Source organism: Ptychodera flava, chromosome 2, assembly GCF_041260155.1.
Source record: "Ptychodera flava strain L36383 chromosome 2, AS_Pfla_20210202, whole genome shotgun sequence".
NCBI classification, from domain to species: domain Eukaryota; kingdom Metazoa; phylum Hemichordata; class Enteropneusta; family Ptychoderidae; genus Ptychodera; species Ptychodera flava.
The window spans coordinates 37,616,656-37,630,053 of NC_091929.1; the positions used below are offsets into that span (position 1 = coordinate 37,616,656).

Here is a 13,398-nt window from a genome sequence, read left to right on the forward strand (position 1 = left end):
TCAAACATATCAATTCAGTCACAGTTTTAAAGCAGTTCTCCATGGGCGAGCACCATTTGGCTATTTTAGTAAATAACGTCACTTTAAATCACTTTATCACTTTAAAAATTGATAAAAAGTAATTTATGACATTCTTTAGCTCCAGTTCGTGGTCTTGCTTATAAAATATGAAATGTAATAACATCACAGTCATTGGACATCATGAAATATTCTTAAAAATAGGTTATCATTACAATTTATCTGTCCTTAAAATTGAATTTGTCTGGTGGAAACAGCAAAGGAGATTAAAGACATTGCGAGGTTTTAAAGGTTTGTCCTCAAATCGTGTAAAGGAATAATTTTATTAATTCTTTTTGGAGAAGAAATCAAAGAAATCTGGGAGACACGGAGGCAAATTAAGATTGTAGTCACATATCATTTCCTTCTTCTCCGCTTATAGATGACAATTTCATCTGTTGGATAGCATTCCAAAGACTTTAGCTAGTGTCTTTTTTGTAACTGTGGTAGTATCATGATAAGATATTTTGCATTTCTAAGTTTAAAACAAATATGTTGGAATATTTGAGTTGAATCAATATGCGCCTAATGCAACTCTATTTTGTATTTAGCATGAATTAGCATCAATGTCCCCATAAACTCAGAGATATCATAAATTGCAGTCTGAATCGACATGTGAATGTATGAAACCTTATGACGCGTTGCACCTGTGACAAAAATGCGTCAAAACGTAAGATACTACAAAATTCAAATGTTAAAGTAAATATTAAACATATTTTAAATTTTGCACTTTCAATTCAATTTTGAGACGCGCGTTCACTCGATTGTTCATTAGTAAAACAGCTGAGGAGATTTATGACATTGCAAGTTGCATTTGTTTCAAAATGAAACACGAGAGAAATTTTACAAACAATATTTTATTCCATTTATGATATTAATAGCATGTTTCATAGACTATTGAAATGAACAAAAACCATACTCGCTTTTATGAAAAATCGTGGAGTGTCTTCTACCATTTGTACCAGTAGTATGTTCACTGGTAACTTCGTTATCTCTTGTTTGAAATTAACTTTTATTAAAGTTTAAACGTAATACTGCCATAGATGAAATTATACCATAGAGTCATTGTATCATTGGTTGAAAGTACGTCCATATTCACAAGCGTTTTCGCCGTACATAATTAATTGCATTGTTCACGGTAGATCTCTTCTTTATGACTAATTAATGTGAGAAGTTTTCAGCCATAACCATTATCATAAAAATGAACATATCAAACTGAGCGCAGAATGAAGCATCATTCATTAGCACTGCAGCGTAGATATGTACTAGGTCTGGATTTTATTAGTACGGATTGAAGACACGTTCCGTCATACTTCGGTGAATTTGTTGACATCTCAAATGTAAATGCGCGGGTGTTTGTGTAAACAATCACACACACGTACATGAGAAGAAAGATGAGCTGAAAATTTCATATTTTTAGATTCATTAACTTGGTAAAAGTGAATTTCAGAGTAATCATTCTTTCAATGACTCTGAACATGCTTTACCCACGTCAAAACTCCTTGAGTTTCAAATTGGCTGTTTTGATATTATCAGGGATTAGTAGATAATGTCACGTTCTACCACATAAATGATATGCACCTTAAAACGATGGTGCATTCATGCAAATTCATCACGGATTTTGTCAACGCTTGAACCGGTATTTGGAGCAAACTGGACATGGGCAGTTTCCTCCATCTTTAAATTATTCGTATCACGTTGACATGGAAAATTACACACACAATTACATTTGCAATTTGACCTTAAATGACCTAATTACGACTGCTTAATATAATAATTCCTACCTTGTCGGGGCAAAACACTCTCTTTCTGTCACGCTAGCTCAAAGTCAAGATAACTGCCACATTCTTAAATCTGATGTCAACAAAAGCGAATTGTTCCCTGGACACGGACATTTCGCAGTCGCCCTAGGTATTTGTAAGTCTGTAGCCAAGGCCACTGGATTAAGTAGCCAGATTTACATGTGAAAGCATACCTGAGGTGAGATGACCCAGGGTTTGGCTAGATTGAACTAAAGGCTTTCATAGGCCATATCTGGTTCACCGAACATCATTCTTTTGAATAGCCTGAACAATAGCGTAGACCAGTCACGCTACGTTGATTTTTTTCCCCAAATTTGCATGTGGAAGCATGCTTTGAGTTGAGATGACTTGAGTTGACCTTTCAATCGACGTAACCGCAGTGTTCCCTCTCTTTCCTTCCTTTGACGACTTTATGGGGGAATTTTTACCATGAAGATAGTGTTAATTCTCGTCCAAAGGAGAAGTACGTTTCAAATTTCCATTCCGTCGAATTATATAACTATTTGATTGTATCATATACGGTATTCGACTGAATGCCAATACCGAAGTATATGTGAACAGTGACTATGCATGGACAGATTCAGGGGCCTTGTAGCTTTGTAATTTATAAACATAGTTTTTTGAAAATAGTCATACGACAGGGAACGCCCTTCTCGTACGCATCCCGCCGCGCTTGACCGTCAGGTTTCTCTACTCGTAATGTCTCCGCCTGAATAATTATGCAGATAAGGTTGCCACATGATGCATTAGAGAGATGTGAAGATTTATATTTGTGACGTCATCTGCAGTAGAAGTGCTAATAGTTTGACAGCAAGCAAGCAATTTCAGGTGCAGTGCCACGTAAGACATTTGTATCGTAAAAGCAAATGGGAAGCTAATTGCACATATTGCAGAAATGTAAGACGGAAGCTGTCGCTAGATTTTGTCAGATGTTGGCTGGTGGTAATTATTTGCATTACAACTATTTGTAAGTGTTGTGGAAGGCTGATGGTTGAGGGTTAGATAGTTGAAAGAAATCTTCAATAAGGTGGCAATTAGTTTCAAGTATTTGAATAATCACATACTTAATAAAATTTTCACATCGTATATTCTGCGTATCCGGTAGCACAAAATCAAGCAGCCACTCGTGGAATGATTATATTTTTTATCTAATGACTATAGGAAGTGAACCAGGAAGTTTTCCGGCACAAAAAATTCGACTCATTTATGACGTGACCGAGAACATGTTCTTGTGAAAGCTACACCATTGCTATGTTTTTCACGATGCTATCAAATATTACTGTAGATAGTGGTAGTGAAAGTAAAATGAATAATCTTACACAAGTATTATTTATCTGCCTTTTTTTAATTCCAAGAATGAGGTCATTAAAAATTAAATGGTCGTAATTCATTGTGTGTGCAATATCTTTAAGTTTCCATGACAACAGTCATGAAAATTCAAAAATAATGCGATGTCATCTTCCATATAAAATGAGCAAATTATGTTTGATAGAAAGACAATACTGTGATATATTATGTTTATTACTGGGTTCACTTTACAAAGGATACGTTTTCTTATTCAATAATTTTAACTTCAATAAAACTTGCAGTATGCTGGTCAGATAAATTATAGTAGAAATTACGAGCATTCTTACTTTCCACGATAAAACTGATTGATGTCTTCACTCAGCACACAGTTTCATCACCAACTTAACCTTATAAAATCTTGGTTTTTGTCTTTAATTTGTTTTTTTTTTCTTTCTCAAAGCAAAGGCGTTCGTTCCGATGGATTGACGGAGACAAAATGGGTTACAAGAAATGGGTTCCAGGCCATCCAAGAGGTTCCGGCTACCTTCACATGATAAAGAGTGGCGGGAAGTTGAAGACAGAAAATGCAACGAGAAGAAAGAAATACTCTGTGTGTGGAATATAGTGGAAAATATCACCGTCATATGCATCCCTAAAAGGAAACGTATGACTCCAGTTAACATTGGTTATTCCTCATGGGATCAGAGAATGCCTATCGCAAAGAAGTACATTTGACTTTTTTTAAATATGAAATGCGAGAATAATGAAATTCCATAATTCAGTTTCCAGGTTTTCTGTTAATTTGGTGAAAAAGCTCGTAAATCGTTACATTACAGTCGCCACATTCTTTGATATATGAATATTGCGTTGATTTAACACCAGCAACGGATGAAAAATTGGCATCTGCGAAAAGATTTGATGAGATCCTAGTTAATTTGGAGATCACCAATACAATGTATAAACTTTCCTCTTTACCAAAATTTGGTCTGAACTACACGTTGCACGTACCTTTGTGTCACTAAGGCCAATCCAGTATGGGTAGCGATTATCTCTGTCGTGACTGTTGCCAGGACGACTGCACTACCGTACTTGATTAATGAAGGCTGAACGCTGCGCAGAAACGTTGCGCATCCTGCCATTCGTACCTAGATGCGCTGAAACAGATTGTAACCGGCCCGATGTCAAAGATATCGCGACAAGCAGGGGATACTTGAAAGGAAAAAATGTTGTTTACCGTAATCAAATGCTATTAAGTTCAATTTTGAGTAAAATGTAAGGTTTTATGGTAAACTTTTGCAGTAACAGTATTCCTAACGAGTTCTACAGCTCATATATATTTTCAGTCAAGTACACATGGGTATTGAAAGCCACGCTGGCCGTAGCGCATGTCAACCCAAAGGTTCCGGTCTTGACCGTTGTTTAGTTGCAATCACGTATCTTTCATCTTTGGCGGAAAGTGAAATGTCGATATCAACTCAAATGTCAAGTTCAACGAGATTTAGCAGTGTACATACGTTTGTGAGTTGGAAAGCTATTCTAGCAATTGAGTTGAAGTGGTATTTTCGTTAATAAATCAGCTAGTGACAAGATGTCCTCGCAATGTTGATATGATTATGTTTTCCATATCAACTATCGCCGCCCTGAAGAATGTCGACGAAAGTCTTACTTTATTAAAATAAATCGTTAACGTTGAAAGCCTACCTGAACATTTCGGATTTGGTCTTGGGTGCCATTCTCCGTCGTCACATGTCAGTGATGAATAATCAGGGTCATGAAATGCGAGGCTGCATCGCACTTCTACAGTTTCATTATGTCGGGTACTATTCTGTATACACGAAGTACATGGGACATTACATTACGAGGCATGGAACACTACAGAAAGAGGCTAAGACGAGGACACAAGGTAACCAATCACAGTGCAGCGAGGTGATCATTACATGATAATGAGACGGAAGAGAAAGGGTCCAGCCAATCAGTGAGCAGTAAACGGATCTTATAGGACCGCAAACACCAATCACTGTTTCCGGTATATTACCTAGGACAGAAATCGGAGGATATTTTGAAACAGGACTAATAGGACGTTCACCAGCCTGCGGTCACGAGCGTCCTTAAGACTGATGTACCCTAGAGAAAGCTGACTTCTCGAGTGAAGTAAAAAATTGAAAGAGTCAACATAACGTTTGACGTTCAAAGTACGTTTAGAAGTGCAAATATCCAACCTTAGCAGCAACTACAATATTCGTGGACCTTGCATGGTCATTCCCTTCTGATCAGTAATTGTACGCAAAGAATACCCTAGGAGATGAGTTTATTTGTACCGTAGAATATTTTTAATTACTGACAGCGATATAAAGTACGTACTTTTTGTACTCGTTAAAACGAGTCAAGTTGGTAATACTTTTCCCAGGCAGTCCTAGGCAGTAATTCGAATTAATCCATTCCATTTCAGCCCCATTTCCGGTCAGCATGACCCCGAGTTTACCCCAGTCGAACCCAATGTTGACAAAATTTGGACATTTTTGTTCTGTTCGAACTTTTTCCAATGCCATTACAACCTTTACGAGTTAGCCTTTTCCCGAGAGTAGACTATATATCAAGCCGTCTATTGCGGGCGCTATTCGGCTTTAAACGGCCGTCCGAGCAACGCAAAACGGCTGAGTCTTTTCGTCATCTGCAGAGAAATTTCATTTCTACTAATCTTACATACGATCATCTTCTTGACATTTTCCCAAGAAACAGTCACCTAACGGCTCAATTATTTGACGAAAATCCTTCACAAGTTGGTAGACTTTTATCCGATATTGGACTATGAAGGGCCCGGTCACTCAAAAAACCGAAATCTACAAGGAAGGGAAGGAGGTGTTTGTCAAAATATGAAGAGAAAGAAGGGGGTACCAAATTGTTTTTTTGGGTGCAAAATAAATTGAAACACCTCTCAGATCGCATCATTGTACATATTAATTTATCGATATTTTCGATTTGAGAGGGGGATAAGTTGTTACCCGTCTTCGAACATACCATCAATAGGGAAACCCTAGCCTCTTTCAGACAATGATAGTGGCAAACGCTACATGTGCGCCAAAATGAGGATGCATTTTCATCGTTGACAAAGCTTTTATTGGCATGGATATACTCTTAAATACGTTTTGTTATATTTCTTGACTTACCACTCTCAAATAAAACCATGCAGGACGACGTTCTTGCTTTTAATAATGATTTATTTAAGAGTGACTTTTTCACAAATTGACGATAATCTCTCAGTTAGCTACAGTGAAGGGACAAAGAATGATTGATTATTGACACTAGCTCAGATAGTGCCGGGACGTATCCTGTGTTTTATGTACGAAACGATTGGTTGAGTTTCTACGCCCCAAGGAATGGCAATGAGGGTCTGAAACAAAGAAAGAAAAGAGGCCAAGATTAAGACATACGGAATGAGTGTGTGTGCTTGGCTTAAAAACTATTTTAGAAATTGCTTCCACTAATGTACAAGAAACTCTTTAGTGTTGTCTTGTTTCTGTTGGAAGTTGCAAATGCCCGAGGACCAAATGTAAGCTCGAACTCCCATCTATTTTGAAAATAGCAGTTTGTAAGAGGTTTGAGTATTTTGCTTCCTTTAATGCGATAATTTTAACTTATGATTTTAGCACAGATGTCTAAATGCCAAGACAGACAGAAAATTGAAATTGCGTCTTCCGACAAAGATTTTAAGATTAATGGTATACTGTCACCGGTTCCAATTTTTCTACAGTTACCATGGAAAGAGAAAAACTAGCCACTCAAAGATTTACGCGGGTGGCCGCTTTTTAAAAACAGCGCCCTCACATGGGAATTTTGAATACCGAGAAACGACCCTTTGAGCATATCTGGGCATATTTAGATTACAGGTGACTGTATACCTTTCATCGCACAGAGGCTTATTTTAATGTATCATACCATATGATATCTTGTAATACTCCGATTTTCTAGTTTTAAAACAACTGTAACTGAATGTTTGAATCGGCAACGATTTATAGAATCTACTCTGTTGCTTACATTATATGATATAAATGACACATAGATATTTTGTGCATACCTGGAATTTCACAGACAATGCCCTTTGGCCGGAAGTCGCAGTATTCATCGTCCCACAGACCGTTGTGAGCGCCCCTGAACCTGTTGATATTTATAAAAAACGACACACCTTTTAAGGGTGAATTCTGTCACGAGGCATACAAAATCTACAGTGAATTTATAAAAAAACAGAGAAAAAGAGATAGACAAAGCCAAACAAACAAACAACCATAAAAAAGACAGAAAGACTGATAGAGGCACAGAAGGAAGCGAAACAGTGACAATGGGCAGTTCATCGTATTATAATTATAGAAAACCACACTGGACTGAAAAATCTAGCATAAGTAATAATAAGATATGGCTTGGCTATTATACCATGTTGCAGATACCTGAGTACGATTCGGTGGATAAAATACCATTGTTTCTGGTTTAATCATAAGAATGCCAAATTTTATACTCAGTGGGGAATAGAAGGGACTACGGTGAACAAACGATCGGTTTGAGCGAGTTTCGTCAGTGAGAATGGTTAATATAAGAAGCCTTGTTTTGATGCGGTCATTGAAAGTCTTAACATTTAATATAGTTTTTACCATTCGTTTGAATTTGAACGTATTCTTACCAAAGCTGTACGCAATCTTGTCCCAAAGCGTCTTTCTTTGTGTTGTTGTTTGGTTCGCCCGATGCCCAGTTACGATAGTCGAAGTCGCAATGAGCCCCTCCATCACTCCAGATGAATTCACCCTCCGTCAGGCTGTCACTAAGACCGATCCAGAATCCGTATCTGTTAATGCATGGGCTTTGATGCATGTTATTACTAGTGATGTGGTTTCTGATTGCATCGTCTATAACGCGAGTACGTAACGCTGCAAGACGACCTGGTGGTCCACCAGCCTGTACTGAAAGAGTGCTGCAAAACTCTGCTGCTTTCTGTTGGTATGGGTGGTCGTCAGGGTCTTGTTCACAGTATACTTCATACACCATACAATCGCAATCTCCCTTTTCACAGTTTTCCATCGTGATAGAGGCTGTGAAGAGCGTATGTGATAGCAGTGATAATACGACGCTTGAAAGCGTAATGGTTGAGAAGTAATATGCATTCTAATGCACACACATTTTGTTGCATACAACTGTTATATGCACTATGGAAACAGCCGTCGTGTAGTCACACACATATAAAGAGGCTAGTAGAAAAAGTACAAGATGCTTTCTGAAATAAAATAATTCATATTGTGTACCTTGGCTGGCTTGATATAAAATTTAGGAAACGTCATATACTCTAATTATAAATCTGAATTTTCCAGAGTACAGTTTATTTATTTATTTATTTCACATTAAAGGATTTCCCATTTACATACTCAAACAGGGTAAAGACTCCTATAAGGTTGTAATCTACCATGGGGTCCGACATAAAGAATAAAATATTCAAGTTTAAACGTCAAATAAATATAAAAAAATCAAATAAAAAATAAAATCAGTAGTTGTTTACTTTCCTATAGTCATTATTTAGCTGATAATCAGAAACGCGTCATATGAAGTGCTGGAGCATTATTTAATAAGCTAAAATAGACAATGCCATACGTCGTGCCAATTACCTGTTTTGTGATAAGAGGCAAAGACTGACCATCGTACCATGTAGTTGATACCTTAATACGGTTTCGTTCGTAGCAAGATAACATTTAGGTATATCAGACCTACAAGCAAGCGGTTGCTCAGAGCATAGAATGTAACGTATAGCGGAAAGTTATATGCTTTTGATTGTATCTTTAGACACCTTGGTTAAACGCATCTCGAAACGCCATTGCCAACAAAACGTGCATTAACACAATTTGGTGTTGCACTCAATATAAACATAGTTATGTAAATTTAGAAATGGCGCAAGGTAGTTTGACTCATAATGCCTCAGATAACTAGAATGTACTAAACGAGATTACAGGCACCATTCAGTTTGCTAATTATATTATACATTTTAGTTTAAATAATGTTATCAATGAAACAAATAATGGAATATAGTGAGTAAATAGGGTGACTTACTTGGACCTTGCTACTCCGGCATGATGTTAAGAAGAGAAAATACTTTGATTAGCCGATTAACGTTTTATCAAGAACGACAATATGCACTCCCTTTTAGTTCCGACGAATTGAGCATTTCGCAATTATCAGCTAAATCACTTATTTTTTGCGTGATTCGAGCAAAATCGAAGCCCTACTGTAACTCTAGCAGGACTTCGTTTAACCTTTCAAAAGACAAGCTAAGACTATAAACTTGGCTCTATAACCCATTTTAAGTTTCACAAAGCGTACAAATATTCTCTTCCTAATGCGAAGTGCGTGTTGTTGTTCACATTGCATACATAATACCGCGAAAAAAAGACAAAACAATATTTACCGCTTTTGAAACTTAATAAGAATCACTGTAATACTGCTAAGAGTAGACAAAACTTGCGATAATGGTAAATGAAACCAGTGTTTTTTCAAAATTCTTTTGATTTAATGGGCGATATAAATTATGTTTACTTACAGCGTAACACGTCACCGCACAGGCAAAGAAGACGGCAGCAAATTTAAAATTCATGTTTGATGCAATATCTGCAGAAAAAAACAACAGCGGCGTCGAGTCCCGCAGCTAGACTGGAAAAACTTCCTATCGATCGCATTCGTATTGCCGATGTCTTACGTCAAGAGCTTACTGAAATTACCTTAGTTTACAAAGACGTTTGATAAAACCACTACAATTACAAGCTTACATATTGGGAAGACTGAAGCTTTTCGAAAATTGGAGATCCAATACTTTGATCTTAGTCCACTTCACATGCAGAACATGAAAGATTCACGGCATCAGAAGACTACATATTGAAAGAGTAATCTCACAGGGCAATGTTAATAACAAATGAAAAATATCGTTAGTGGTTTACTTACCAGTCTCAGCAGTTACACAAGTGGTAGAGCTGGGCTTCAGTGATGCTCCTGGTGTTCACTACACCTGCTTATATAGAAAAAAGAGGCGGGGGCGTATCCGACGTTTCAGTCAGTCAGAAATCACAATAGGGATTTAGTTTGCATTTTTATAAACCGAAACCCTCATTTTTGCCTAGTGACAGTTTTGTCTCAGAAACTGTCACTGCACATCTGTTCCAAACTTTGTCTATAACTCTTTCCGTTTGACCGCAAATAAACATTTTAAAGTGTTTTGCACATTATGCCAAATCACCTTCGTATTTGGGAAGTAAAAAAATTGAGAATCAAATGTGGCATATAGTCATTAACCGGTCAGGATATACTGTTTTATTATCGATACCACCTGTAAATTTCTTTATATGCGACAATTTTCCAACTTTTTTACAATGCGAGTATACTTAGTATCAACATGTTTTTGTTGCTGCTAAGGTAATCAAGTTCTTTTATTGAAAGCGTGTTTACTTTTGTTACGTATATCGTAGAAAATAAGACTGGTGATGGAATGGTGCAAAAGCTGAAAGACCTGAGGAAAGAGGCAACTGTGGCTAGTAACAAAGCGTTAGCTGGGCACATTTGCAATAGTCCATGGCCAGCCTGTATTATCATTCCATTTTATCTGAAGATTGTCAAGTAATTTTAACATCTCAAGTAAGTTAATGCATGGGTGTTTGTACCCATCAAGCCCAAAAGTAAGAAAATGATCAATTATCTTTAAAAACCACCAGATTTGATTGATATTTGGCCTAATTATTGGAATTATCAAATTCTTTAAAAAAATGTCTGCCTAAATCTTGACGAGTTGAGTCACGTGACCAAATCTGATATTTTCCCGCCAAAATTTACGTCTTTATTAATTTTAATATTCCAACCGTAACCAGTTAAATTTTCTTGATTTTCTTTGCACTTTAGGAAACAACATCTATCATATTCTTTCAAAAATACATGGCACTCATGAAACTCTATCTATACTTCTTTCCGATTTTCAAAATATTCATGTAAAACGTAAAAAATATTGTATTTGTTGTTTTTTGTGAAGAAATGTTATTCAAAATTCAATAATTTTGCATCTGCCACTAGTTCTAACACAAGTTCCCATCCCATTTTACATTAATTGGTCATAATGTTTTAAATATCTTGATGTTTAGCGGTTGGAATATTCAGTTATTTGCAATATACAATTTTGGCGGGAAAATAACAGATTATGGTCACGTGACCTGACTTAGGTAATATATTATGATAAATTTCAACTTAATCAAATGCGAAACATATTTTTGGCAATTTTCACAATTTTCTGACCAGGTCTGATTAAAAAGTATGTTCAAACTGATTTTACATGTATGTAAGCCTATGCCCATGCATTAACATACCTGAGATTTTACAAAATGCTGTGGTAATTTTAGAGAAAGATCATAAATATTTATAAGTTCATCTCTTCTGTGAAGTATAATGAGAAATTTGCTTATAGTCAAATATAAATTCCACTTTTTTCAATATTTTCATAATCACGGTGAGATAGCCCTTGATTTAACTTTTAAATTTATTTCGATTATATTAATAAATGTAGTTGTCCTTCAAGGTGAAAAATGCAAGTGATGTTTCAAACTTTAAAGATTTTAAATCATAAAAGTTTGATATCAAATCAGTATTTTACAGACGGAAACACACTTTTTGTGTAAGCAAGATGCGAACGGGATAGATTTCTTGCAATTCTTGATTAAGCTTTAAAATCGAAGAGGTCTCATTTAAGTTAAGCTATATAGTAAATGAAAAATTAATGTACTTCCAATGTATATTAGCACATTTCCTGAAACATTTTAAAACATGATACACTTCAATATTACCCCCTAATATATAGTAATCTGTATTGTCTTTCTGATTGATTAATGATGCTGGGAACCCTTTTTACAAAAGATTGATTCTTCTTGCCTTTCTTTACAGCTTGCTTCGGTGATTGGAGCCTTCATTTTATTTTAGTTGTTACTTTCTATCTCTTTCTTGGCTGATATATTCGCATTTTGTTTCCTTTCTTTGACATCTTGGTTAATTTATATATAGATAGATCTGATGATTGTAGGATGCATGAAAACTAAGGTTACATTATTTGTATTATTACTTATTAAGGTATACCAAAGGCCATAAAACATATTTGTGGGCACTTTTGGAAAGTATAAAACAACATATAGCTCATAAAGAATAAAAAATCACGAATACATAAATAATGCGTCACAATCAAAACAAACAAATAAAAACAATTCAGTTTAACTAGTAAAACACGCACTCTGCAAGAGTACACGCCAAAACTTGGCAGCAGAGCCAAATAAATCGATGTTCGAATCAGCTTTGGAAAAACACTTAAAATAGCTGTCTGTTCGGTATGTTAGAATATAGTTTGTACAAAATGGACAGACAATTACAACATAGCTTGACCAGTTTGTAAACTATACTAACATATCCAACTTCACACTTCCTCATTAATGGTGGAAGCTAAATCTATTACATAGAGAATTGTAATTTGCTGAAATACATTGTACAATTGATTAAAATCGTACTTTCATACATTTTGTTCCACACAAATGATGATTTTATAAATTTATGTTACTTGCCATGACAACCGTATAACACTGCAGTAGCAGATCGCTTCGCACGTGGCTTACATACAAAGGTTTCAGTGTAGAAGTGTTTGAAAAATTAGCACGGGTACGCTTAAAGAAACACATTACTCTTAAAGCTTTCCCGACAATATGTATATTTGAGTATGAAAACACATCTGTGAAGAAGTGAAAACAGTTCCTAAATGTTTGCCACTATGATTTGAGAGAGAGAGAGAGAGAGAGAGAGAGAGAGAGAGAGAGAGAGAGAGAGAGAGAGAGAGAGAGAGAGAGAGAGGGAGATAGAGATTGTCTGTGATTGCTTTTCTAGTACAGACAGACTGACGGAAACTGAGGCAGGTACAAAGGATGAAGGCGACAGTAAAAAGAGACAAATGTTGCTGTTTTCCAAATACTCAAATAAATATCATTAAATTTCAGTGTTTCGTGCTCGACGGGATCGTTTGAATAAAATAGCTTATTAAAAGAGTTGAAGTAAGTAATGACGATTCTCTGTAACTCTTTTGTTATACTTTAATACTTAGAAAACACGTAGACCTGCACCTTGTTTATTGCTGTGCAACGGCAACACGCATTGCCATGTGATAACTTTGTTTGATTGTAACTAGAGTGAAATGATTAATTAATTTATTAAT

The 13,398-nt window shown here is 36.0% G+C and overlaps 1 protein-coding gene and 1 long non-coding RNA gene across 2 annotated transcripts; both read right to left on the reverse strand.

The window, feature by feature from the left end:
* Positions 1-6,404: 6,404 nt before the first annotated feature.
* Positions 6,405-8,448, reverse strand: LOC139148249 (perlucin-like protein). Its single transcript, XM_070719590.1, has 3 exons — positions 7,819-8,448; positions 7,222-7,301; positions 6,405-6,537 (listed from the first exon to the last, which is right to left on the reverse strand). Exons 1-3 carry the CDS (start codon positions 8,211-8,213, stop codon positions 6,449-6,451), a joined length of 564 nt encoding a protein of 187 aa, XP_070575691.1. The 5' UTR covers positions 8,214-8,448; the 3' UTR covers positions 6,405-6,448.
* Positions 8,449-9,229: 781 nt separating this feature from the next.
* LOC139148257 (uncharacterized) lies at positions 9,230-10,205 on the reverse strand. The gene is made up of 3 exons (XR_011555904.1): positions 10,116-10,205; positions 9,718-9,785; positions 9,230-9,240 (listed from the first exon to the last, which is right to left on the reverse strand). It is a non-coding gene; the product is annotated as an uncharacterized lncRNA (long non-coding RNA).
* Between the last annotated feature and the right edge of the window lie 3,193 nt (positions 10,206-13,398).